This window comes from Typha angustifolia, chromosome 6 (assembly GCF_048772165.1).
Source record: "Typha angustifolia cultivar Huaian chromosome 6, ASM4877216v1, whole genome shotgun sequence".
Lineage (NCBI taxonomy): Eukaryota > Viridiplantae > Streptophyta > Magnoliopsida > Poales > Typhaceae > Typha > Typha angustifolia.
Window position 1 is genome coordinate 1,701,915 of NC_133244.1, and position 26,406 is coordinate 1,728,320.

At 33.8% G+C, this 26,406-nt stretch overlaps 1 protein-coding gene across 1 annotated transcript in view; it reads left to right on the forward strand.

The window, feature by feature from the left end:
- The window catches only part of LOC140760870 (protein CTR9 homolog), a 35,002-nt gene extending 10,723 nt beyond the window's left edge, over positions 1-24,279 (forward strand). Inside the window, exons 4-24 of the mRNA XM_073097930.1 lie at positions 236-336; positions 2,474-2,560; positions 2,655-2,771; positions 2,876-2,939; positions 3,057-3,271; positions 3,403-3,490; positions 10,240-10,340; positions 10,469-10,561; positions 15,110-15,178; positions 15,886-15,978; positions 16,124-16,390; positions 17,705-17,785; positions 17,868-18,026; positions 18,253-18,348; positions 19,272-19,373; positions 19,450-19,557; positions 19,639-19,863; positions 20,401-20,667; positions 20,771-20,842; positions 23,173-23,469; positions 23,822-24,279. Coding sequence (XP_072954031.1) covers positions 236-336; positions 2,474-2,560; positions 2,655-2,771; positions 2,876-2,939; positions 3,057-3,271; positions 3,403-3,490; positions 10,240-10,340; positions 10,469-10,561; positions 15,110-15,178; positions 15,886-15,978; positions 16,124-16,390; positions 17,705-17,785; positions 17,868-18,026; positions 18,253-18,348; positions 19,272-19,373; positions 19,450-19,557; positions 19,639-19,863; positions 20,401-20,667; positions 20,771-20,842; positions 23,173-23,469; positions 23,822-24,010 — 2,891 coding nt within the window. The 3' untranslated portion in view covers positions 24,011-24,279. The remainder of the gene's footprint in view (positions 1-235; positions 337-2,473; positions 2,561-2,654; positions 2,772-2,875; positions 2,940-3,056; positions 3,272-3,402; positions 3,491-10,239; positions 10,341-10,468; positions 10,562-15,109; positions 15,179-15,885; positions 15,979-16,123; positions 16,391-17,704; positions 17,786-17,867; positions 18,027-18,252; positions 18,349-19,271; positions 19,374-19,449; positions 19,558-19,638; positions 19,864-20,400; positions 20,668-20,770; positions 20,843-23,172; positions 23,470-23,821) is intronic.
- Positions 24,280-26,406: the final 2,127 nt, after the last annotated feature.

The window sequence follows — 26,406 nt, forward strand, 5'->3', positions numbered from 1 at the left end:
TAAAAAAAGTCTGATATGATCCAGGCAACCGATATGGCCGATCCGTTCGATACACATCGTTTTTTAGAAGGCTGATCTCGATTTTTTGAATCTTGGGTATCACCATTTCTAAAATCTAAATCATAATTACTATAGCATTAATATGCAAAAGTGTTATGTAGCTGTAATTAATGAAATCAGAGTTTAAAGGTCGAAGTATCGATGTGGTGAATTTTTTAAACTTGCTCCTGTGCAGGACAACTTTGTGTGGCCAAAGGCGAAATAGAGCAAGCATTCAACTCTTTCAAAATTGTGCTGGGTGATAACCCTAATAACGTTCCTGCTCTTCTTGGTCAGGTACTTTTGTTTTGTATAGTTAGTCCTTTTGTGTTGCAGTTATATTATCTATGCTTTTTTAAAACATAGGGTACATGGTAATATACTGGATTGAAGTTTCAGTTGATCCCAATTCGTATTTGCTGAAAAAGAATAGGTCGGTACAGTGAATCCCCGATCCGATTCATCCAAAATGGATGGCTGTTATGGCCGACATATATTATTTTTTCAGTTGATTCTGAAATCAATACTTAGAAAGTTGGTTTTATGCTTATATATATTTTTAATTTCTTCATATAGTGAAATCTTCTTTCCATATCACTACTTCCAATATGCATTCAGGCTTTATTTCCTTGCTTTAAACTTTCGCCCACCTCTCTAGTTACTTGTCCCTCTAGCAACTTGTGTCAGACAACAAAGTTGTTCGATGTGGTAGTTTGTAATCTTTCATTATCATTATTGGCCAAATGGATAACCTCCTTAATTCATCCTGATCACTTAGCTGCTGAGCGATGTCCATATTTTCCCTTTGAAGTTCCTCTCTTAGCTCATGATTGGATGATTGTTTGATCTTGCTGCATCATGGAAGCCCTCCATCAATATCTGAGATTTCCCGGTTAGTGACTGAGCCTGAGGTCATTTTCTTAGGCCACATTCAAGTTGAAATTTTCCATGCTGAAGCCTTTGCTGGTTTTGGGCTGCCATTAGGGCTGTATGATTTTCTTCTAGTATACTAGGCCGACCCTAGCACTGGCCCTGCAAATTGACCCTGCCTAGTGCTTAATCATATTTATCATTATAGCCAAGTTCTTAAATCACTTTCTTGTTTTTTCTTTTTCCTTTTGAATCATATGATTCTAAAGATCATTTGGGTCTAGCTAGCTCTGCTCGGTACTCTGCTTGTTATTTTTGAGCTATCATTTAGATTTTTCTTATAATACTCATTACATGTTCATTTGTCTTTTCTTAGTAAATTGACCTTGGTATTGAATCTGGATTAGCTTCTTTTATCTTCTTCCTCCTAGGGAGGAGCTTAACAGAGAGCAGATTAACCTACTCTAATGTTAACCTGCAATCTTGGATTGTCATTGCTGTACTAAATAGATAAATGTTCCAGACTTTTTCTGAATTCTATACTTATGGTCTTTGCTCTGATATTGATTTGAAAAAAGAGATTGCTAGTTTAAAGAAATTGGTACACTTATTCTAAACATTACCTTAGGTCTCGTTTACTTTAGGAATAAGGTCAATTCTAAAATATATATTCCTCTTTGTTATTCCTGAGGTCTTTATTTTAAAAATAATTATTCTTATATTCATTTGTATTATGAAATAAGAGTGTAATAATTACTTATAATATGATATAAAGTGAAGAAAAAGATGGAAAAAATATGTTTTTTATATGAAATTATCATGAATACCCTTTGACTTAATATAAAATAAGTTGATGAGATAGATATCAAGGGAAAATTAGTAATTGGGTTAGTGTGGTATAAGATGTGATTTTGATGAATAGTATTTGTATTGTAGAATTAGGTTATTGTGATATTTAACTGTTATTTTAGAATAAGGAGTTGTATTCTAGAATAAGAAAAAGTTACTCCTTGAAGTGAACAAGGGCTTAAGAATAAGGTCAATTTTAAAATAGATATTCCTCTTTGTTATTCTCAAATGAGGTTTTTATTTTAGGAATAATTATTCTTATGTTTACTTGTATTTTAGAATAAGGATATAATTATTACCTTTGATGTAATATAAAGTGAAGAAAAAGATGAGAAAATATATTTTATTTTTTTGTGAAATATCATGAATACCTTTGATTTGGAATAAAATAGATTGTTGAGATAGATATCAGGGGTAAATTAGTAATTTAGTTGGTGTGTAGTATAAGATGCAATTTTAATAAATAATATTTGTATTCTAGAATGGTATTATTATGATGTAACTGCTATTCTAGCATAAGGAGTTGTATTCTAGAATAAGGAGTTGTATTTCAGAATAAGATAAAAGTTATTTCTAAAGTGAATGGAGGCTTAGAGTTTCCAGCAATAAAAGACTAAGATAATCTGATTTTATATTTCTTCACAATATTTTTTACATTTTTTCTCAAGAAATCTATTGTATAAATTGCAAGTTTATGATAATTTTTGTGTTGCAGGCTTGTGTTGATTTTATTAGTGGGGAGAAGCAAGAGCAACACAAGAAGTCTCTGGAGTTATATAAGAGTTCTTTAGAGTTATATAAGGTTCAATGCCTTTTTGATTCTAAGTTTTAACTGAAGTAATTTCTGCTTCCATTCATTAATTGGATGCATGTTCACTTACTTTAAAATTGGCCAGAGGGCATTGCGAGCATATCCTACTTGCCCTGCATCTGTTAGGCTTGGTATAGGTCTCTGTCGGTACAGACTTGGTCAGTTTGAAAAAGCTCGACAGGCTTTTCAGCGAGTTTTACAGGCAAGTTAAAACATTTGTATGTTGCAAATACATAGCACTATGATCCTCACATGCTATCTTGTGCTAACTTGATTTTCTAATTTTGAATCAATCAAATCATACAGCTAGAACCAGAAAATGTTGAAGCTCTTGTGGCTCTAGCAATCATGGATTTACAAACAAATCAAGGTAATATCACCATGGGAGTTGTTTTTTATTGGTGGAAGTTTCACGCATGTTAAATTTTTTCCTCGTATAATTATTGGCTTCTGAATTTGTTATTCTTTTTTCATGTGGCATTTATAGCTTCTGGAATTCGGAGAGGAATGGTCAAAATGCAAAGAGCTTTTGAAATATACCCTTACTGTTCAATGGCACTGAACTATCTGGCAAATCACTTTTTCTTCACCGGTCAACATTTTCTGGTGGAGCAGTTGACTGAAACTGCTCTCGCTGTGAGCAATCATAAATTAACAAAATCGCATTCTTACTACAATCTGGCGAGATCCTACCATAGCAAGGTGAAACAGTTAATAATATGGAAAGAATAACTGAATATTTCTTTAATTTTATTTCTTTTCTTTTATATATTATTTCATTCTTGTATTCCTAGTACACAGATATCTTAATTTTTGTTAAACTGCAAATGTAGAGAGACTATGAGAAGGCTGGCCGCTATTATATGGCATCTGTCAAAGAGATCATCAGTAAACCGCAAGACTTTATCCTGCCCTATTATGGTGCGTCATTACATCATTTCTCTGCAGCACTTTTGTTCTTGAGAAATACATGGTCTCATATGTCTACATAATCCCACACTAAGTCATCTTGTATTATATAATAGAAGAAATTTTGGTTTTACTTTCCTACATTTTGTCTAGACTTACATATGACGCAAATGTATGAAATATCAGATATTAGTTGCAGACTTGCAGTCTGCTTTTAGGTGGTGCCTACCATTGTTTTGTAGATTTGCCTTAAAGATATTGCTATAATTTATTACCTAAGAAAGGGTAAAAGACTAAGTTCTGTAGTACATGCTTGTTTTATTCTTTAAAATATATAGTAATATTACTCATCTAGTGGGATTCTTGAGCCAAATGATTGTTACCCAAGGTTTATGGTAAGTGGTAATCAATGTGGACAACCCCTAACTGGCATCAGAGATGGATTGATAGTTCCTCTTAATTAGATATTGCTTATGTGTACCTCTTATGTTTAATCATCCCTCAACCATAAAAATATGCATTTATTTGGAGTGGTGTTTAGTTCCTTTAGTGGCAGACATTGGATTTTCAGTTCAAATGCATGAAGGACATCGAAAACCTGAGAAGTTGGAAACAAGATCAATTATCAAGAATATAAATATCCAATTTCCTTAGGATGAGATAACTGATAGAAATACCTCTTCCTTCACTTCACTTACTGTCAGTTCTGGCTAGAATTCTCTCCCTTTCAGAATGCACCAAAATAGTATCTCTAACAACAAATTCTTTCTCCTTTGGGTTTTGATAATGCTGTCTGTCTTTTGGATGTTTTGGTATGTAGTTTTTGAAGAATTTTGTTATGAATATAACAAAGTTGTTAGATATTCCTATACCATCAATTCATCTTCAACGTAAGGCATTGATGATTCATTTAGGAAGTAGGAACCGGTACAACCACATAAAAGATCAAAAAGGATTTTTCCCCTCAGTTGATTATTCATGGACAAAGGATGTAAGTTCTAGAGAGATGGTCTTTCTCTCTTTAAAGCTCAAACAGCTTAATATATTGTATTGTCATCGTTTATCCATTTTACTTTATCATTTTCTTAGTGGAGAACTACTTGATAGTTTTGAAATTTCAAGGGATATAGGATTCATAGTCTAACTAGGTTTAGATCATGGTTCTAAGTTTCGGCCGATCTCGAGTGGGATTGGCTGAAATGGATCAGCATCGGTCATACCACTGGCCAGGTATCGGACTGGAACGGTTGATCCCGCAGATACGGGCTCTCCTTCTCTCTTCTCTCTAATTTTCATTTTCACTTCTTCTCTCACTGGTGCCCTATCTTTCTCATTTCTCTCTACTCTCTCCCTCTAGCGTCTCCCTCTCCTTTCTCCACTATCTCTCGTCTCTCTCTCTCTCTTCTTCAATCTCTGTTATTGCAACAGAAAATATGCTGTAGTAACAGAGTGAGATAGAGACGAGAGAGAGTGGAGAGTGAGAGAGAGTAAGGAAGAGACTGAGAGGGAGTAATACAGGGAGAGAGAGGGAGGAACAAATTGAGAAGGAAAGAGAAGAAATGAAAAAAAAAGAGAAAAAAATTACCTTGCGATAGTAAGAGAGAGGAAGAGAGAGATTGAGAGAGAGAGAGAGAGAGGAGGGAGAGAGAAGAAATTAAAAAAAAAATAAAATTTGCCTTGTGGCAATAAAAGAGAAAGAAGATAGAAAGAAGAAACGAAAGAAATTTAGAAAAAAATAAATTTGCTTTAGCAGTAATAGAGAAAGGGAGGAAAAGAAGAGAAAGAAGGGAAAAGAGAAAGGAGAGCCAACTCGGTATTCATCAAATTTTTGAATAAGTCAATGTAATTTTTAGGTTTTAGACTTTATATATAAATAACTATTATTTTTTTATCATTCCCATATTTTTAAATAATATTTAGAATTTATATGATTAAAAAATAGTCCAATCCGATACGAGCGGCTGATACAACCGATACTACCAATACGACCGATACGTATTATTTTTCCGGATGGCCGATCCTGATCTTAATACCGAGTTTTGGAACCTTGGTTTAGATAGATATGAGAAGAAAAAAACAGAACCAAGTAGGAAAACTAAAGTTGAAAATAAGTAGGAAAAAGGAAACCAATTTAATAGGAAAAAATACGATAAAGACAATAACATATTTTTTGAACATGGAAAATCTTTCTCAGTCTAGAGGAATAGAATCACAGATCCATCCAAATTAGATCAATTTATTTCACTAAGTTTTAGAAACAAGATTTATAGATGGCTTGAAGCTCTATGCAAACATCCTTATCATTCTTGTTTTCAATTTGCCATTCTGGAAAAGACATTTCATAAGAATCATCAGTAGATATGAAGGAAGCAATAATAGCAATATAATTAACCTTTTCAGAATTAGAGTTGTCTTTGATAGAATCATCATCCCAATTATCCTTATTACTAAATAATGTAAAGTGATTTCCATATCTCTGAAATTCCATGTCTAAATTATCACCCTAAAATAATTGAACTCGCTTTGATACCAATTAAATTTTGGGGGAGATAAGATTCCTAATCCAATTAGATATAGATAGGTATGAAAGGAAAAACCAAAGCCAAGTAGAAAAACTAAAGCAGAAAACAAGTAGGAAAGGTTTAAGTACGAGTAGGAGAAATATAACATGACAAAGACCATGCCACAACTTTTTAACGCAGAAAATCTCTCCCTCGACAGGAAAAAATCGTGGACATATTTAAACTAGATCAATCTATTTCACCAAGATGTAAAAACAAAATTGACCTACAACCCTTTCGGACACCAACGCCTGATTGTTTAAGTCTCCTATTGCACACATCCCGTGTGATAACTAGTGAAGTAGTCTTACACCTGAGCGATGAATCAATTTTCAGAACATGTATCATAAAAGTTTGATGACGACTCTATTCAGCTCCTCCAAGTGCTTCATTATATTTGAAATTTATGGCTAGGCATTTGGACAATTGTAGCAGCTCTCCCCACATTTTGTTGGAAAGTATGCTCCGTGAGGGAACCTAAAACTCGTAGATGTAATATTTTGATCTTCTTTGAGTTCTTTTAAGTTGTATGCCTTCCTATAGCCTTTGGGATCCTTTTATAGAGTGAGAAACATCTCTAATTCTGTCTAGGTGAATTACAAAAAGAAAATTTTATTCTGAATTAGTTTCTGAACTAAACCTACTTCATTTTTGTGCGATCGGTTTGAACCGAACATATTTCCATTAGTGATTCTGATATTACTATTCTGCAGTTCGAATCGAGTACAACTTGGTTCTAGCCGAGTAATATTGGGTCTAATCATTTCTGAAAACTGCTACTGAATTTCCTTTCTTTTCACTTGAATCTTCTATTTCTTCACACATAATGCTCTTCCATAAGTAATGTAATTTGATTTTAGATAAATCCTAGATTATGCATCATGATTTATAAGTGTTTTGTATTTATAAATTTACTATTACATAAAATTGTACTTATAAATTCAGTTTCCACCGACCATAATGTTTTTCAAACCGGCTTATGATGCAAGTGATTTGCAGATGGCATGAAGAAAAACGACTTCTCCATCGAACAAATTGGCTATGAAAGATTCATTGGGTGAATCCTTAGATGGAATGAATTAGCCATTTCTGTTGAATTGATTAAGAATTGCAAAGTGGAAAACTGTAAATGTAGATCTAAATGCCTAACAGTTGAGAAACAGTTGTGGAGCTTTTGTGAGAGAAGGGAGCCTCAATAAATAATTAAATAATAATATATAAATTTTTCTTAATCAAGTTCAGTCCTCAATAAATAATTAAATAATAATATATAAATTTTATTATTCTTTCAATTTGATTCTAATTTTACCCTTGACATGACGTACATCTATTCGTTTAATGTCTTGTCAATTTTTTTTCTTCTCTCTTTTCTCCTCTTTCCTCTCTTTCAAAATACCCAAATATTTATATTGTAAATATTATGTCCTCATGTAATGAGAACCCTAAAAATAAAATAAATATTACAGAAAAATAGTGTAAATAATTTGAGCAGATAAAATATAATTATTTTAAAATATTTTTACTAATAATATCGTTTAATGTAGGTTTAATAAAAAATTATATAAAATAAAAGTAACTTATCGATTATTAAAAGGGGTGTAAAATGTTGTTTTGCGAGCTTAAAAATAAATTTGTGGGGTTAAGGTTAACTAAATTAGCTAATTTGCGGGCTTAGAAAATAGCAAAGGCTAGTTAGCTGGCTTACAAAAGAAGCTAGCAAATGTTGTTTTGCGGGCTTAATCGCTCCTAGTATGTTCAGTTTGCATATTTGATTTGCGGGCTTATGTAAGACGCAAGGCAGCAAATATATCTCTTATATTCATTTAAGCCAGCAAATTGCTATTATAGACACCATACAAGCCTGCAAATAATTTAAAAATTACACTTAAGTCCACAAATGACTATTATAGACACTACATATTCATTTTAAGCATGCAAATATATCTCCCATATTTATTTAAGCCTGCAAATTACACTTAAGCCTGCAATTATATCTCCCATATTCATTTAAGCTTGCAAATTACACTTAAGCCTGCAAATAATTTAAAAATTATACTTAAGCCTACAAATAATTTGAGAATTATACTTAAGCCCGCAAATGACTATCATAGACACCACATATTATTCATAAATTATAATAATGACCACCATCATTACACGAGAAGGATAGTTTTATCCATTAAATTTATATCTCATCCATTTCCCTCCAAAATCAACACTTTCACTTTTTCATATCACATCACAAATAATAAATACATTTTTAAACTAGTTTAGAACTAAACACCAAATTACCTTAAACTAGTTTAAGGTATCTAAGTCAAGATTAAGAAATGAGACTAACTAATCGAGTTTGAGGCTTAGTCTCAAACCAAACGGGGCCCTATGTTTTTGTTAAATTTTGAGTCTAATTAGATAGAAATGAGTTCCCTAGATCATTTTCTCATGGAAGATATAAATGTGTAAAATTGATTACAACTTAGGGTTAATTATGTCAAATTTATATTTATGATTCCTTTGATTGCTCTGCACATTTGATTCTAAGTTTCATGCAAAACTGAGCAAAACTGAATTTCACTTGTCGGCAGTGCGTGGACGGAGTATTAGCTGACAAGCAAGCTCCTAGTCCCAACTTCTTGTGGCCAGCTATATGTATCCTTCTCTTCCTTTGTGTTAAATCAAAACTGTACTGTCTTTTCAACAAGGTTCGCAAATGTTAGTTTGGAACTTTTGATCTTCCTCACCTCTCAAGAAGCCTTATATTTGAGAGAATCACTCGTTCAGAACTCTGCTAGATTGCTTAATGTTATAATTTTCAACAGTGTCTTTAGAGCATAGCTAAATGAAGTTGCATTTGTTAGATATATAGCCAACATAAAACTTCTGTCAGGGAAACTATGAATAAAAAGTGACTATGTATGTATGATGGACCGATGGTACTAGTATAGTATTTGCTAGAATATAAAATATAAAAATTATAATCCTTTAAAACCTTAAGCTTTTATAATAGATGGTAAGTTAATATTGTATCAGAGCAGAGGTCTTGAGTTTGAATTCCTTTATGCTGATTTGTTATTTAAATTAGAAGCCCTTCAACTATATTAAGTCAAGCCATTTCTTGGGTGCGTCAAAATGTTTCAAGTTTAGAAGTTAAGAGAAGTGTTAGAACATAAAAATATAAAATATGCTATTCTCTTAGCCCCCCTTCATTTCAGAAATAATTTTTTTCTTATTTCAAAATAACAACTGAATACTATAATAACCCCATTTTAGAATACAAATACTATTAATCAAAATTACATTTTATACCACGCACTAATTTAATGACTAATTGTTTCTTGATATTTATCCTATCAACCTACTTTATATCAAATCAAAAGGTGTTCATAATAAATTCATAAAAAAACAGAACATATTTTTTTTCATCATTTTTTTAACTTTATATTACATCAAAAGTAATTATTACACTCCCATTCTAGAATATAAGTGGACATAAAAATAGTTATCTCTGAAACAAATACCTCATTTTGAAAATAATAATAAAAAAAATCTATTCTAGAATTGACTTTATTCCTAAAGTAAATGATGCTTTAAGCTTTTAGATTAAAGGGTGAGTTAACAATGTCATTATTTGTTGTATTATCTGTTTAAATGCATCTACTAGTTTTATCTCATAATATAGGTTGAAAATGGCATTGTGTTCCATATGAAGGCATGCTGGACTGTGCAACTCAGGCTGGCATCATGCAGATGGGATGACAGGCCATGCAATCTTTGGACATCGTATTTTTCATGTTGACCATTGGTTGAAACACTGCCATGCCAAGGCATGACGATCCTTGAGATTGCAAATTTCTGTTACAAATTTGTATTTTACCTTCTTGCCTTCTTGGGCTTGTTTCTTCCAGTAGGGGCTGAATGGCTTGTGAATGCACTCTTTCAAGAGTAAACAAGGCTTCTGTCTTTATTGCTGATACTAACCCTCACTTAAAATAGTATTGACATGAGTGATTGTTTTTCTTTTTTTGGGAGTTGTGTTATTTTTATCATTATTTCGATTGATGTATAGTTTGTTGGATAGAGACAGAACCTGCAATTGAGAATTATGTTGTGCTGCCAGTGAAGGCTTCAACCTAACTTGAGAAGCTATTGTTTTGTCTCTTTAGTACCATTATTTACTTCTACTGCTGTATTTTGGTCTAGGCTTGGGACAAGTCCAACTGAAGTTAGGGGATTTTAGAAGTTCACTGTTGAGCTTTGAGAAAGTGTTGGAGCTATACCCTGAAAATTGTGAATGTCTAAAGGTTAGTGCAATCTGAAAAATACGGAGCTTCATTATATATATCTTTCCCTTCATGTTCATGATCTTTATTTTTTTTATAAAATTGTATTTGGCCATTTCTTGTGATCGATTTGTTTTGCTTCTTTAAAGGCTATTGGACACATATATGCTCAACTTGGTCAGAATGATAAGGCCATAGAAACCTTCCGAAAAGCTACAAGAATTGATCCCAAAGATTGTCAGGTAATCCTTTTTATTCTTTATTTATTGCATCTGAAAGCTGTAGGTTGTTTAGGCTGTCCCCTTGCTTGGGACCTAAATGCTACATCACTTTGGCTTTTGCCTGGACATGTAGTTTATATGACAGTCTGCATGAGTTCCTGAAGTGCAATAGGTCTAAATAATCCTATGTAATTAATAAACTATAATGTTCTAGGAGAAGTAATTTGCCCCAATTGAAATTATATAGCAATGCAAAATGAATTCGAGTACTATTGAATGCAGTACTCTGTATTCCACTGTAATTCTGCTAATGAATGATCTGTTGAGTGTTAAATATTGTCAATTGTGGAACTTGCATTCAAATGGTTCTCAAAAAGTCGAGATACATCTAATTACAATTCTTATTCACTTTATTTTTTTTCATTATCATTATACAGTACAATGAACTATTTAAAAAATCTTAAAACCAAAAAATTATAAGACTTTCTATCTCATTAATGAAAAACTAAGGATAATTCTCTTCTGAAGAATTCCAATAGAGAAAATTAATGTTTGCATTAACTATTAGGATTGGACCTGCTTAATGGGAAAACACAAGGTTGCTACTGGCATCCTATTCAAGCACATATTAATATGTTAGTTGATACATCATTGCCACGGTTTGGCAAATTTTGCCATTGTCATCCTTGAATGACATAAGTATTGAGCTTGCATGCTTAGAATGCTTAATCAAAATCATGGATCAAAGTTTCAATGAAATGTCTGTGCCTAGAAAGTACTTCTTTGCTGGTTGTTAGAGTGGTGTACCGATCAGCAGGTGCCATGCCAATAGGGTGGTCGCATGTGGCATGGGGATGTGCTTAAGATACTTGTGCCACTAGGTATGAAGCTTGATTGGGCAAAACTAATAGAAAAGTAGGAAAAATAATTACTATGGAGCTTAATTGTTGTAAGATCTAACAGCTTAATTAGATATTCTACATATGGGTTGATCTCAACCCAATTGCAATTATTGATTGAAATTTCATCAATAAATATAAGACTCAGGTTTCCCTAATTTCATATGTGCAAAAAACCTCTGCCCCTCTCTTTTTTTGTAATGGATTCCATGCTTTCTTTACCCCCAACAATTTGACTTTCTATTTCCCCCTAGATGTAAGGTGGGCTAATCTTCATTCCACCACAACTAGGTGAGTTTGATATTCTTTCCCTTATGGCTTCGTGTTTTATCTTACATCTTTCCTATCTATAGCCATGCTAGTATGGAAAAGGTAATGATGATATAAAAAGAGGTTCATTGAGGCTCTATCTTTTCTATTTAGGTGTGGATCTACGTACCTCTTTATTTTCTTTTTTCATGTTGGCATGCTTTCACTTTAGGTCACATCCAAAATCTCGTTATAACAATTGAATCAAAATATTAATTGGTTGAGATTACTTTGCTACTGTCGAGTCCTGTGCACCATCGCTTTTGAATCTTCAGAACAGCATTATTGTTTTCTTATGGTTCGAAGTTAGTTATGGGAAAAAATAAATCATTTTGGAGGTTCAGAGTAGACTTTTGGTTTTTTTGTTTCAATTTAAAAAAAAAGAAATTAGGAAAGCTCTAGAAAATTCTGACGATAGCTGAAAAATTAAGGAAATATTAGAAAATCCTAAACTATGTAGAATTTAAGAAAATGATTAGATAAGTAAAAAAGAGGATCTACTATTATCATATTATGTAGAAATAAATTAATAATCACTACTAATGAATGAAACTTTGTCATGGATCATGCAAAACGTTGGTGCTTGTCAACATCCTTGTCAGGATGGTGAAAGTATAATACTGTTGAGGATTTGGGACACTGATAGTGATCTCATCAGCAGTTCTATGTTGTACCCTGATATTGTTTACGTGCACCATATGGTATATCATCTCTCTGGTCTGCCCCTCTCCTCTACGTTAAGTAGGTTGATCTTCTTGTACTCAATCCATCTCTTAGAAGATGCAATAGGATTATATGGAGAGCGTATAGCTCCTAGGGTTTTATCATCGTTGTTGTCAACTCTTGCTCTCCTACTCTCATCCTCTTGTAGGATGTAATCCAACCATTATCTCTATCATCTACTTCTCTGTTCCAAGACACCAGTTGATTTTCATCATCAAATACTTGATCTAGATCAACAAGGTCATCACTTTGTTCTCCTCAAATTTTTCCTTAAGCTTCATATTTTAATGCCAAATACTAAGTTCTCAAATTCTTTCATTGTGAATATGTTCTGAGGTTTTGTATGGATCAGGTGAAAAAGTTGTCCAATTTGTTCACATTGGCTTGATGAAACGGTTTGACTTAATATTTCTTTGCTATTAAGCGTCAAAGAAGGAGTTTCATCTTGACCGTACATGACCACCATTGAGCTGCATGGAATATGATTCACATGAGCTATATTTATTTCTTATTATTGAAATGTAAAAACAATGTAGAAGTAAAAGCGCATGCTATCTTATGAATCTTATTTGTTCTTATAGTTCTATTAATTGTTGCAACATGCAAGTACTTTGTGGTGATAAAGGCTCCAATGCAAGTCTATATTTCTCCACTTGAGGTTAAAATCATAAAATTTTAAACCTAATGTTTAAGATGTGAATTGCAAGTTAAAAAATTTAAATATCTAGTCACTTATTTCTTTGTGTGCTTGGATTTGCTTTTCCTTGTTGGGTTCAAGTCTCCAATCATAGTCCTTCCATTAACATCTCATGGTCATTTGTGACATTTTTGTAATATCAGAATCATGGATTCAGAAAATATCATACATATATTAGTTAGCTAAATTGTGTAGAAAAAACTATAAAATACAATGTCAACTTAAAATTTAAATATTACCAGTTGCATGGATATCTCAGTGTAGTTGTTTATCCTATCTAGTGTCGATCATCTTCCACCATTCTTGTGGGCCTTACCTCACTACCGAGATTTATTTTAATTGATTCTTTTGCCCTATCATATAGCTTCATAGATGAAGCCTATTTCAAATTTGTTGTTGCTGTCAGCCATCCAAAGAACCATGACAAGGGGCTCGAAAATAGATACACAATTCGACCTCACTCCAAAATTCATTTCCAAGCATTATCTCAGCTGCTTTCTTTCTTATAAGTGATTTGGTCCCCAGATTTCATCTTTTGAACTCCAGTAAGCCACTCTTGTGATGTTAATAACCTTCTCAAATTATTCTTTTACTTCTTGATGCTTTGTCGTGCAAGAAAATAAGTGGAGAACACGCAATGCCTGGTCTGATAATCTCCTCAGAATGGTCATAACGACATTCATTTCTCATTATGGCAACAAAATTATTCACTTTTTTCAGTAGGATAGAACTAATTGCTCCTTATTAATGGAAAAACCTATTTAAAAGTTACGAATGTTTGGGAAAAGTAGTAATTTCTCCCTTTTTAATCGCAAGAAATTCATTCAATCTATTTGTTACATAACAACATTACCAAAGAAGGAACAGTGAGAAATTAGTATCAAGATTAATGCTGGTACTATTACAGGGAGTGCATATGAATGGACCTTCATAATTTTCATTTTGTGACTAGATAGTAAGTACTAAAATATAGCAAATGTAGAAGTATAAAATATTAGTGGTTACACTTGATTTTCCAAGACCACGTAAACTTCAAATTATATTTTTGTGAAATGACTTCTACTTTCTGATTCTGTTGGACTCTTTTTATTATTTCTTCTTTTCTTCTTTATTTAAAAGAACCAAAACAACTGAAACTGTGTTCTAAAATGCTGAAACTGTCTGAAGCTCTGAAATGTTTTGTGTTTTCAAGGAGGAGACTGAAACTGAATTTTGGAACATTTCAACAAATTATTTCTTCTACATTGGTTCTTTATTGTAATCCATTCTTGTGTAACTCTATCAATTGGCATGGGTAGTCTATTTGTATTAAGTTGTCTTTATCTTAAAGTTGGAGAAAATTTGTTCCATGTAGTCTTATTATGGTGGATAGATTCTGCAATTCTGGCTTGTCTTTACTACCTCACATCTAACAATCAATGATGGATTATGAAGGCATGGGGATAAGCAATTGATAATCAGTGAAAAAAGAGGCATAAATTTGTAGAATGTTAATTACCCTTCTCTCTCTTTATGAAAAGAAATGCCTTTTAAAACTGTGTTTCTGATATGTTCCCTGTGGACAATATTCATTAGTATGTTGTCATGAATTTTAGGAAGTTATGAATCATCCCCTTCCCCGTTCATACTTGTTGGATTTTTATTGAATATTTGAAAATTTAGTTGAAGGAGATACATGACTTAAAAGAGCCATTTGCACATAAGCTTGTACAGGGAATATTTATATTGGCATGGGGGTACTTGAGAGAATACTTAATTTCCCATCTTCCTTGCTACTTGTTTGCTTGTGCTCTTGTATTTTTGCTAAGTTTATATTAAGTTTTCACAGTCATCTTACTTTTGCTTATTTTGGTACAGTTTTGTCCAGTTATTCCTGTGGTGATGCTAAAAGGTTCTCTTTTATTGTTTGAGAGTTGTTATTTTTTCAAAAATTTGATGCAGGCACTGTTGGAGCTTGGTGAACTGTTGATATCATCTGATGCTGGCGCTGCCTTGGATGCTTTGAAAACTGTACGAGTCTGACATTTCATTTCTTGTGTTATTTTATATGTAAGAAGCAGGGAATATTTGGTGATGAGGGTCTTTCTCATTTTGATATATAAAAATGTTACACTATCCATTGAAAAGCTCTTTTAGTCATATCACATTTATTTGAAGCATGACTTTAGATTTTCGAGCAGGTATTATAGCCAACCTTCCTTTTTGTGTGATCTCTATGTAGTGCACATAAGCACATAAATTGCACTTAACAGTTGTGGAATATCTCTTCCTTTAGTTGCTTCTTGACATAGTGAGAAATAATCTCGATATCTATTGGTTGAGAACAATAAATGATATGGAAAATTTGTTATCAGTTAAGTGTTGCCCTGTTTTTGCAAAGCCTTCTATTTAATGTTGCATTATGTTCCCAAAAGATCAAATGGTTAAGGTTTGTTTACTGATTATGCCTTTACAATAATACCTGTCCTTACAGTTGAAAATATTCTTGGACTATATTATGTTAAAACAATTGTGTTGTTCATATAACATATAAGTAGATCATGCTGACTACTTTAGGACAGTTGCAATTACAGTATTTTCACTGCGGTCAAGTTATTTATATCTATAAATCTGATAAAATGAACTTTATGTTTCACTAGATTCATTACAATGATACATCTGATTTCGTGCTTTAGTTAAGAAGTCTTATATATACCTAACATACTATCACTTGATAGGCTCGCAGTCTCCTTAAAAGGGGAAGTGAAGATGTGCCTGTAGAATTGCTGAACTGTATTGGGGTTCTCTACTTTGAAAGGGGAGAATTTGAGGTTTGTACTATTAAATGATTTTGGTATACAAAATTTGAGGTTATTCCTAGATTACATCATTTTGATGATTTGGTGCTGTACTTTGATATGAATTGCTAGATTGTTAGCACTTTGCGGAAGATAACATGCTCATTTTCTCTTCCAGATGGCTGAACAGACCTTTAAAGATGCATTGGGAGAAGGCATTTGGCTCTCCGTAATGGATGGGAGAATTAGCAGTTCTAATATAGATTCCAGTGTCTACTCTGTCCAGTACAGGGATTTGAGCATATTCCTCCATCTTGAGGAAGATGGTGTCCCAGTAGAATTGCCTTGGGATAAAGTGACTACACTCTTTAATTATGCCAGATTACTTGAAGAACTACATGACGCAGAAAAAGCAAGCATTTTGTACCGTCTGATTTTGTTCAAGGTTCTCTTTCTCCCCCACTCTTTTGAGGTGCACATGCATGTCCTTTAATGCTAGCTACATGCATGTCTGCCGCCTATTTGTATCTTCTCTTCCTTTATTATGTAGTCATAACTTATAATGCATGGCATTTGGCTCAATTGTCTGCAGCTATGCAAATATGAATGACCAATAGGTGGTCAGAAAGGGGTTTCCTATTTTTCCTATGTTTAACAATAACTGGGTATGCATAAGTTTTCTGTATTTTCACTTTTTGTTATGCTCTAGAGCAAATTCAATATAGATCTGAAAAGGCCTCTATGATGATGGCGAGGATGATTGGTACATCAATTCCCTGTATGTTATACTTGAATTAATTTTCTTCCATTAACACTTAAATGTTCTTACAGACTTAGATTCCTCAATCTACTGGTACGTCTTACATGCACATGCCCTTTTGCATGTATAAGAAGGGAACTGCTACAGCACAACATCCCCTAACCACACTCCTTGGAAGTCACGCCCTCACCTACTTCAATAGGAATCCTTACTTATAAAGGTCCAAGTCCCTTTTTCTTGCGTCTGTACAGTAGACACTCTTACATCTTCTGACGCTAAAGTACTTACTTTGAGGAGGAACGAAACCTGTAGCTTGTGTGGCAAATAATCCCTTAGTGGTTTGGCCTTGTGCATTTAGTCAAGAACTTCCATTTTTATCAGAGCTTTATCTATTTCTCTAATGTTTCTGACCATATCCTCTCCCTCTGGAGAAGATAAGAAAGAGAGGGAGGGGAGGAGGGGAACAGATTTTTGGCCGTATTGACAAAGAGAAAAGAGGCACAAGCACAGGATCCCTATGGTTGTATTTCAGTCAACATCTGTGTTCTTTTAGGTTACCTCATCTTTTCATTGTATCCACAATTTGGTCCTCAATCGGGAAATAATTGAAGTGCTAATTTGATGGCGTTTTCTCAAGAAGTTAAGGAGTCATAGAAAAGGGTAACACTCCCAATTGATAAATATGCCCCCACAGTAGTGCTGATCCTTATTCTGGGCCTTCCCAATTAAATCTATTCAATGTAGACAATTTTTAAGCCTGAACTAAATTCGATAAAAACTAATTTAAAATGAAATCATGACTTTTGGTAGGGCTGATGCTTAGATCAGGTTTGTTCTATGATTCTGTTTGAATTTCTTATTCTCTCAACAGATGCTGGCTTTAACCTTTGTATTCATTTTATTTCACTTGATGTGGAAGTATGGTTTTCTTTATTAGAATTTCTCTGTGATGTATCATACTGCAACTAATCATTTTTAATATATGTGCCCTTAATGTAGTATCCAGACTATATTGATGCTTATTTGAGGCTTGCTGCTATGGCGAAGGCACGGAACAATATTCAATTAAGCATTGAGCTGGTATTGCATTAATGTGCAATTGGGGTATATACTCTTGCTTTATTTTGTTGTGAAATATAATTGATACTCCAATATGTTCTAGATTGGCGATGCTCTTAAAGTTGATGATAAATGCCCCAATGCATTGTCTATGCTTGGTAACCTTGAACTTAAGAGTGATGACTGGGTCAAGGCAAAAGATAGTTTCCGTGCAGCCAAAGATGCAACTGATGGAAAAGATTCCTATGCCACTCTTTTACTGGTATGCTATATTTCTGGCAGTTAGGGCTCTACATGTGTCTCATATATATATATATATCATAAATATCATAAGGCATGGTGAACTGTATTCATCTGTGCTTTCTTTTAACAATCTTTCATAAATTCCTATTGCTGCAAATTCTATCCTTTATATGATGTTCACTTCATGAAAATTTGTTGCTGTTATCTTCTGGAAATGAACTGATGCTTCATTTTGCTATGTGTAGGGTAATTGGAACTACTTTGCAGCTTTACGTTCTGAGAAAAAAGGACCAAAGTTGGAAGCTACACATCTTGAAAAAGCAAAGGAACTGTATACCAGTGTATGAGTTATTCTCTCACTCATTCCTTGATGTCTTGATATGCTTCCACTTGCTAAGCTTCTTAGTTATTGTAATTTGTTATCCATTTCATGTTTGTTCAAGATGTTGCCTTTTTCTTTAACAATCCCCTTGTTGAAACCTCCTTGAATTCTATATCAATCTGTGCTAGCTAAATGATCATTATCAGATTCTCTAGGTGGAATGAGGATGACTAGTTAAGGGTGGAAAGACAAGCCTTCGAGGTAAAGGTTGCTTTGCTAGAGAATTGATGCAAATCGACAGTTGTAGTATTGGGAGTTTGGCAAATATGTTCCTCAGAAAAGTACATTGGCACAGATAAACATTAAGAAACAATAAATTCCATATCCAACCCTCAAAAGCATTGATGTGTAAATATGTACTCATGAAACATCCAGTACTTGCATAGTATCACTCTTAAACCTTAATGTTCTTACCTTCGCTTAAATATTAATATTTTCTTCAGTATGGAGTACAAATTGTCAAATTAAGTAGGCGGTCTATATGCTATGCATTTGTTTCTAGAAGCATTTGTGCAAAAATCTAGCAATAACTAGCATCTAGTACTCTATATGATTGTATTTTAGTGGCTCCTTGGCTCATTTATCTATAGAGATAAAATTAAGTTCACATATCATTCTCCTTCCTTTAGGCTCTTTCCATGTTTAAGGAACTTGTAGAAGATTGACCATTTGTACTATGAGCCCAAATTGGCACAATTAAGTGATACACTACTTGCCAATTTTCTTTGAAAGGTTTCATGGCAAGCAATACTTTGGCCTGATTTTGCTTTGACCAGAATTTCGGCACCAGTGCCGTGAAAGTCAAATATTATTTTCTGGACCTCTCTCTTCTGTTTGCAATCCTTGTTTCTGCTTTACTGAGCCTTTGAATCCTTTATTAAGGTTCTTATTCTGCATCCTGGAAATATGTATGCTGCCAATGGTGCTGGAGTTGTGCTGGCCGAGAAAGGTCAATTTGATGTTTCAAAGGACATATTTACTCAGGTCAGCTTTGTCTCTATTAATTTATTGGTATCTGTGACTTGTCAGTTATTTACTAAGCATTTGGTTCGATATGTAGGTTCAAGAAGCTGCATCTGGAAGCATCTTTGTTCAGATGCCAGATGTATGGGTTAATTTGGCTCATATTTATTTTGCTCAAGGTCATTTTGCCTTGGCTATGAAAATGGCAAGTTTATCAATACACACACTCTCTCTCTCTCTCATCCTGAAAGATTTTATTATATAGATTGCTTATGCTGTTTTGCAGTATCAGAACTGCTTGCGGAAGTTCTACTACAACACAGACACACAGGTTCTTTTGTATTTAGCACGCACTCATTATGAGGCTGAACAATGGCAAGATTGCAAGAAAGCTTTACTAAGAGCTATCCATTTGGCACCCTCAAATTATACACTCAGGTTTGATGCAGGAGTTGCAATGCAGAAGTTCTCCATGTCAACACTACAAAAGACAAAGCGAACAGCTGACGAGGTCAGTTGCTGGATATTCTTTTGACTATCATTTTTTAAATTACTGACATGTATTAATCTAATTTATATTTTGTTTTGATACTTCCATTCAAGCAAATAATCTTTAGGTTCCAATTCATATTCTTTAGTTCGGTTGAAATGCAAGAAGATAAAAGTCGTTTTGAGTAACAGTTAGTGAGATGTATTTAAAGAAGTGTGCTTGTTGAAGGCTCTAGAACTGAAGAATAATTGAAAATAAGAATATTAACGACTTATCTATATGGACGATAAGGAGGGACATGATGTTTCTTCAATGTACAATAGTTGGCTTAAGATATTTCATAGCATATATTTGGATGTGCCATTGATATGCCAGGATAATTCAGATGCACAAGTTCATCCTAATATAAATTTATATCCTTCTCATTCTATTCCTGTTTGTGCTTCTTAGAGTTTCACATCTTTTTCCTTGCTATTAATAACCATTTAACAGTGCCTAATTTCCTTACTGTTCTTTTGACTTCCCATATCAAGCCTCTTATCTACTGTGTTACTACAGGTACGGTCAACAGTCACAGAACTGAAAAATGCAGTTCGTGTGTTTAGTCAGTTGTCTGCGGCTTCCACCTATCACTCTCATGGGTTTGATGAGAAGAAAATCGATACCCATGTTGAGTATTGCAAACATTTGCTTGATGCAGCTAAGGTTCATTGTGAGGCAGCTGAGCGTGAAGAACAACAAAACAGGCAGAGGTTAGAAGTTGCTCGTCAAGTTTCTCTGGCAGAGGAAGCTCGCCGCAAGGCTGATGAACAGAGGAAATTTCAGGTTCCATTATATCTCATAGTTCTTTGCTGCAGTTATTTATTCTATTCTTTTTGGATGTTTAGCAATTGGAGACTACATCTCATAGAGTTATTTGGTGACACAGATGGAGAGGAGAAAACAAGAGGATGAGTTGAAACAAGTCATGCAACAGGAGCAACATTTTGAGCGTATAAAGGTCGAGTGTCTAACCTGATTATTTCCTTCTATGATATTTCTGTACTTTTAATTCCATTAGTAGCTCAGGTTAGCATAATAAGAAATTGTCCATTGGTATCTATCTACCTTATGATCTAATTCGTTGCGGTTGTTCTTGGGTAGTCCAAAGTTGTATCCTGGTAATTTTTTTTCTTTTCTTGTGTATATGCACATGCAAGTGTTTCTAGTTTGGATTCAGGAATTACAGATGAAGCTTGCAGAGCTACCAATGCTTTTATGAGTTAACAAGTCATCAACCATTTATCTGGTGATATTTTCATACCATTAGTATTATGAAAGTTCTCTACGTCCTCTATTGTTTTGCTAAGATAATCTATAGCGGTCCAAGAGATAAGTAAAATGGAAAATAAAAGAGGTGGTGCTTAAAAGATTTTATTTTTGGTGATAAGATCGTAATATTTGATGTGCATTGAAGGCCAAAGGCTAACTTAAACTGAAAAAAAGAAAAATATAGAACTGGTCCTCTAGCATTTTGAGATTCAACAGAATCTTTAATGCTGCTGGATAACCATCAACTTTGGTGAGAATTCGTTGGTCAATATGGAGTATATAGAGGTAGAGGACTTAATGAACATTGTATTTTACCATAAGACATTCTCCCAGTACTCCATGATGCTTTAAAATCCAGTTGATGTGAACTGATTATACTAGGGAATTCAAAAAGTGAATTTTTGTTGGTCTGAAAAGCAGATGGTTTTTCCATGGAAAGAATAAAGAGCATGACGGTACCATGCAAACCACCTGTTATCTAATAGAAGAAATAACGAGCATTACTAATCATGCCTACAACTGTAGTAAGTACACAATCACAAGGATAGCCATGCAGATGACTTACCAGCACTTGGCATTGGGATGCCAAAAGGCACTACCCATGCTGGTGTTTGCCGTTCCATATTTCCCTTTATTATATGATATGGGCATAGTATTGGCAACACCAATTACTTGCTGGCCAATACCCATTTAGTTCAGTCAAAAAGGCATATTTGGATCTCTTTTTGGCGACCACTTTCCCAATCCAAAAGTGGGAGGAAGAGAAGAGGAAAAATACCTTTTTTGTTTATTACTTCAAATCCCATAAAAAAAACTTTTATTCTCTTAATTTTTTTTATTTTACACTTTAGAAACCAATTTGGGTTTGCAAATGCCAGAAATTTAATTCCCCATAAATTCCCCCAAAATTTTAAAAAATTCCAAGTTAATATATGAAATTTATTCAAAATGGTTCAAAATTAATAACAATAGGAATATGTTAGATTAACTCCTAAAGTGTTGATCCTCTCGGTCATTCTACATTCAATTAGCTACTAATTTTGATCTTTAAGAACTGAACTATTGTCAATTAATAAATTTGTCTAATCATCATATTATGTATTAAATCATATTTTACTTATCTATTACTTTTTTTTTTAGCAAAATAGGTCTTTACAACATTATCTAGGGATAAAAGACTCTAATGTATGCTTTAATATATTTTTGAATCTAAAATTGTATAAAATCACAAAGAATATATTCCAAGGCGTGCCAATGTGCCGAGTCAACATGGGGCATGCCGACAAGTTAACAAGCCACTAGCACAACAACCACTAGTACAACAATCTTGTACTATAGCTTAGTTTTAGGCTTGGGCTCGGTTTGGGCTCACTCTGGCTTGAACTAGCTCGTTTGAGCTTAGCTTGAAAATAGGCTCAATTTAGGTTGGGGCACAACTCGGGCCCGGTCTGACTCGGTTTGATTTGAGTTGAGTTGAGCCTAAATAAAATTAGGCTCAAAATAATTTCGAGCCAAGCCTGAGTTGGAGCTAGTTCGCTTATGCTCAGCTCATTTACACTCGTGCAGACGACTCTGTCAGGTCACCTTGTCAAATCTATTTATCTGCATTAAATTACTATGTATAATCTCTGTGCTGTATTCATGATTGTCATGTGCCTAATTTATCATGAATACTATGCCATCGCAGTCCATCTGTTTATGCTTAGTCCATCCTAATTTTCAATTACTTTTATGTATCATTGTGGTATGAGATATAGCAAGAGTTATATATTTTGATTCCATTATATTTATATCAACTTTTTCCACTTTGGCGCTATTAATTTATATAATTTTCTGTCTGTTTTGTTCTAGCTATTCTTAAGATCTGTGACTTCCATTATGCTATCATTCAAGGAGAATGTGTTTCCCTACTGAAGATCATGAAATATATAAATCTAGAAGAGTTCTATATTTTGTGCTTGCATGTATCAATGTCAGATGGATATGAATTTTTTTTTGACAAAGTATGATGTACATCAGGAGCAATGGAAGACTTCCAGCAATACTCCGAGCGGTAAGCGGAGAGAGAGGCCACAGAATGAAGATGAGGATGGTATAATTGGTGAGAGGAAGAGGAGGAAAGGTGGCAAGCGGAGAAAGAAGGATAAGAAGAAGATGCTCTATGAAGAAGAAGAAGCTGATATGGAGGATGAACATGAAGAGGTGGAGGAAGAAGAAGCAAACATGATGCATGATCATGAGGACGATGAAGTGGAGAAAACGCAGGGTCATCTTCTTGCTGCTGGCCTTGAAGATTCTGATGTTGAAGATGACATGGTAAAGTTCTGTTCTTTGATAAATTACTCATGAGGGGATAGACGTCTTATAAGAAACGTTTTAACAATGTTTTAGCATCTCTTAGGTTCACTTGGATCATGTAAGGAACCTTTCAGTTAGTTTTTGTGCTAGCCTTCTTGTTTCTAGGACATTTATTGTACTATTCTCGGCTTCCTGGAATTTGAAGCTACTTGTAAAACTTTAAGTTGATTGTTTTATATTCTTTACGGTCTTTATTGCCACTAGCATCACCAAGGGAAGTTTTTTTTCGTATGATCTCTATTTTCCCCATTTCATGTATGTATAGTTTAATTCCATCAGCTAAGGACATTCTCTGTTACCTCAATTGCAGGGTGCCCGATCTTCAGCAATAAATAGGAAGAGACGGGCCTGGTCGGAATCCGATGATGATGATGAGCCATTAGAGAGACCGCTACAATCCAGTGCTCCAGGATACAAAGATAATTCAGCTGAAAGCGAGGATGAAATGATAGGAGTCAAGCGAAGGGCTGGCACTGCTGATGAGGATGAGGATGACTAAGCTTGACACTAGAGGTGACATTTCCGCCATTATTCAGTAGGCTTTCTTACCAGCCTAGTTAAAATGAAATTCTGTATAGGCTTAAATGAAATCTTGAAGAATAGGGTTTTGAGTAACATCAAGTGAATTTTCTTTTAAATGTAAAAAGTAGATAATTTTAAGAATCTTTTAAGCATTCAGTTATTTGAAATCTTTTGTAAATTGAACCAAGACATTATGTATTCTGTGCACCATCTTATTGGAAGTATTTTCTGTGAGCGGCTTATGTATGACCTTTTTGTTGTATCGTTTGGGATAATTGAATCTTCAGGCTCATATATATATAAAATATTTGAGAGAGTATGGCTTAGGCCAGTTATGAAATTAAAGGGGAGAATTTACGTAGTTAAAAGGTACATATATTATTAGAGAAGCTGGAAAATTGAATTTTTGCTTTCTGGGGGACAAGATTCCCTTCTCCAGAAAATTGCAACCTCAGGAATGAAGCCTGAAGGGGTTAGAGTGAGAAGTTAAAATTTCTGTTATTACGCTCCCTTCAAATTCAGCGATAGAAGCGTAATCCAAGGCAGTCGAAGAGACTTGAGGTACTACCGCAATTGTTAGACCAACATTCCTTCCATGTAGACGGTCTGAAGAATAGGTTAAGAAGCTTTGTCAGAATAAAAACTGCCTTGGATTATCTCCACAGAGGATGCATACTAGGCTGCAGGTGAATCCTTTCTTAGTCATTGAGTGAAGTTTGTCTGAGGAAGCTAACCAAGTAAAAGACCCTTAGAAGGGAGGGTGCGATTCCAGATGAATTTAGAACAGTAATATTTGATTCTGGACGAGTTAAGAAACTCGATAGTAGGACTTAACTTTGTCTGTTATTCTTGGGGTAGGGAAGATGGAACGGAGATCAATGGAGCTTGTTCAAAGCTTATTCCAAAATAAATCTTCTTATTTTGGTATTGTATCTAAACAATAACTTACCTTATTGAGTATAGTAATTTTTTATTCTTTCTCATCTTATTCCATACAACTTTTGAAAAATAATTTAATAACTATCCATAATTATCATTTTACTCTTAGATTAGACAACATTTAAGTATACATCATTTCATCATCTCTCTCTACTATCTCTTCTCTTAAACATCGGTCATCTCAAGTACTGTTTCATTCTCTTTCATCTATCTCTTCTTGTAAATATTAGTCATATCACCTATACTTGAGATATTATTTTTCTTTTGCCGGTGAATTATGTAAAAATATAAAAAATATTAAGCTTGTATATTTTTTTTGCAATGCGGGCTTGTAACCCTTATTAACCCGCAATGCCTTTTTATTTCTTCTAATGCATAGTTATTTTATATAGAGTGTGGGCTTATAATTTCGCATTACTCTAAAGTTTCTTTATTTTTTTAAGTGCATGGTTATTTACATAAAGTGCGGGCTTATAACCCTACATTACCTCAGAGTGCCTCTTTATATACTATAGTGCATTGTTATTTTACACATTGCATTATCTCGTAATACCTATTTATATTCTCTAGTGCATGGTTTTTATAAAAAGTGTAGACTTATAGTCTTGTATCACCTTGTAGTGCCTATTTATATCCACTAGTGCATGATTATTTTTCATAGAGTGCGGGCTTATAACCTCGGATTACCTCATAGTACCTTTTTATATTCTCTAGTGTATGATTATTTTATATAGAATGAGGGCTTATATTTTCACACTACCCTGCAATGTCTTTTTATATCATCTAGTGCATTATTATTTTATAGAGAGTGCATGCTCATAATCTTGCATTATCCTGTAGTCTCTTTATTTTTTCTAGTGCATGATTATTTTATATAGAATGTTGGCTTATAACCCTGCATTACTATGTAGGTTTATAACCCTGTATTACCATGTAGGCTTATAACCATGCATTACCCTACAGTGTCTATTTATATTCTCTAGTGCTATAGGAAGTATGGTGTTACTTTTCCACAGTTTGGACTTTATAACTCTTTATTACGCCGTGATGCATGGTTATTTCTTCATAGTGCAGGGTATATAAAGTATTTTAAGTCCATAGTTTTAATAAAAAATAATATTATTTTAGAAAAATACTATTTACAACTATAACATATACTCAAGGGTATTTTTGTCATTTAGTTTAAAACATCACTAATTTTCAATACAATTTTATTATTCTTCAACATATAATATCAATTTATGTCACATCAAATGTACTGAACTATAATATTAGAATAGATTATATTAACTCTTTTCTTCTCATATTAAAAAATTAAATGGATTGGGGCTTGAGGTATTGCAGCAATGTTTAGACCAACATTCCTTCCATGTAGACGATTTGAAGGACAGATGAAGCTTGTCAGAATAGAAACAGTAGATTTCTTGAGTATAC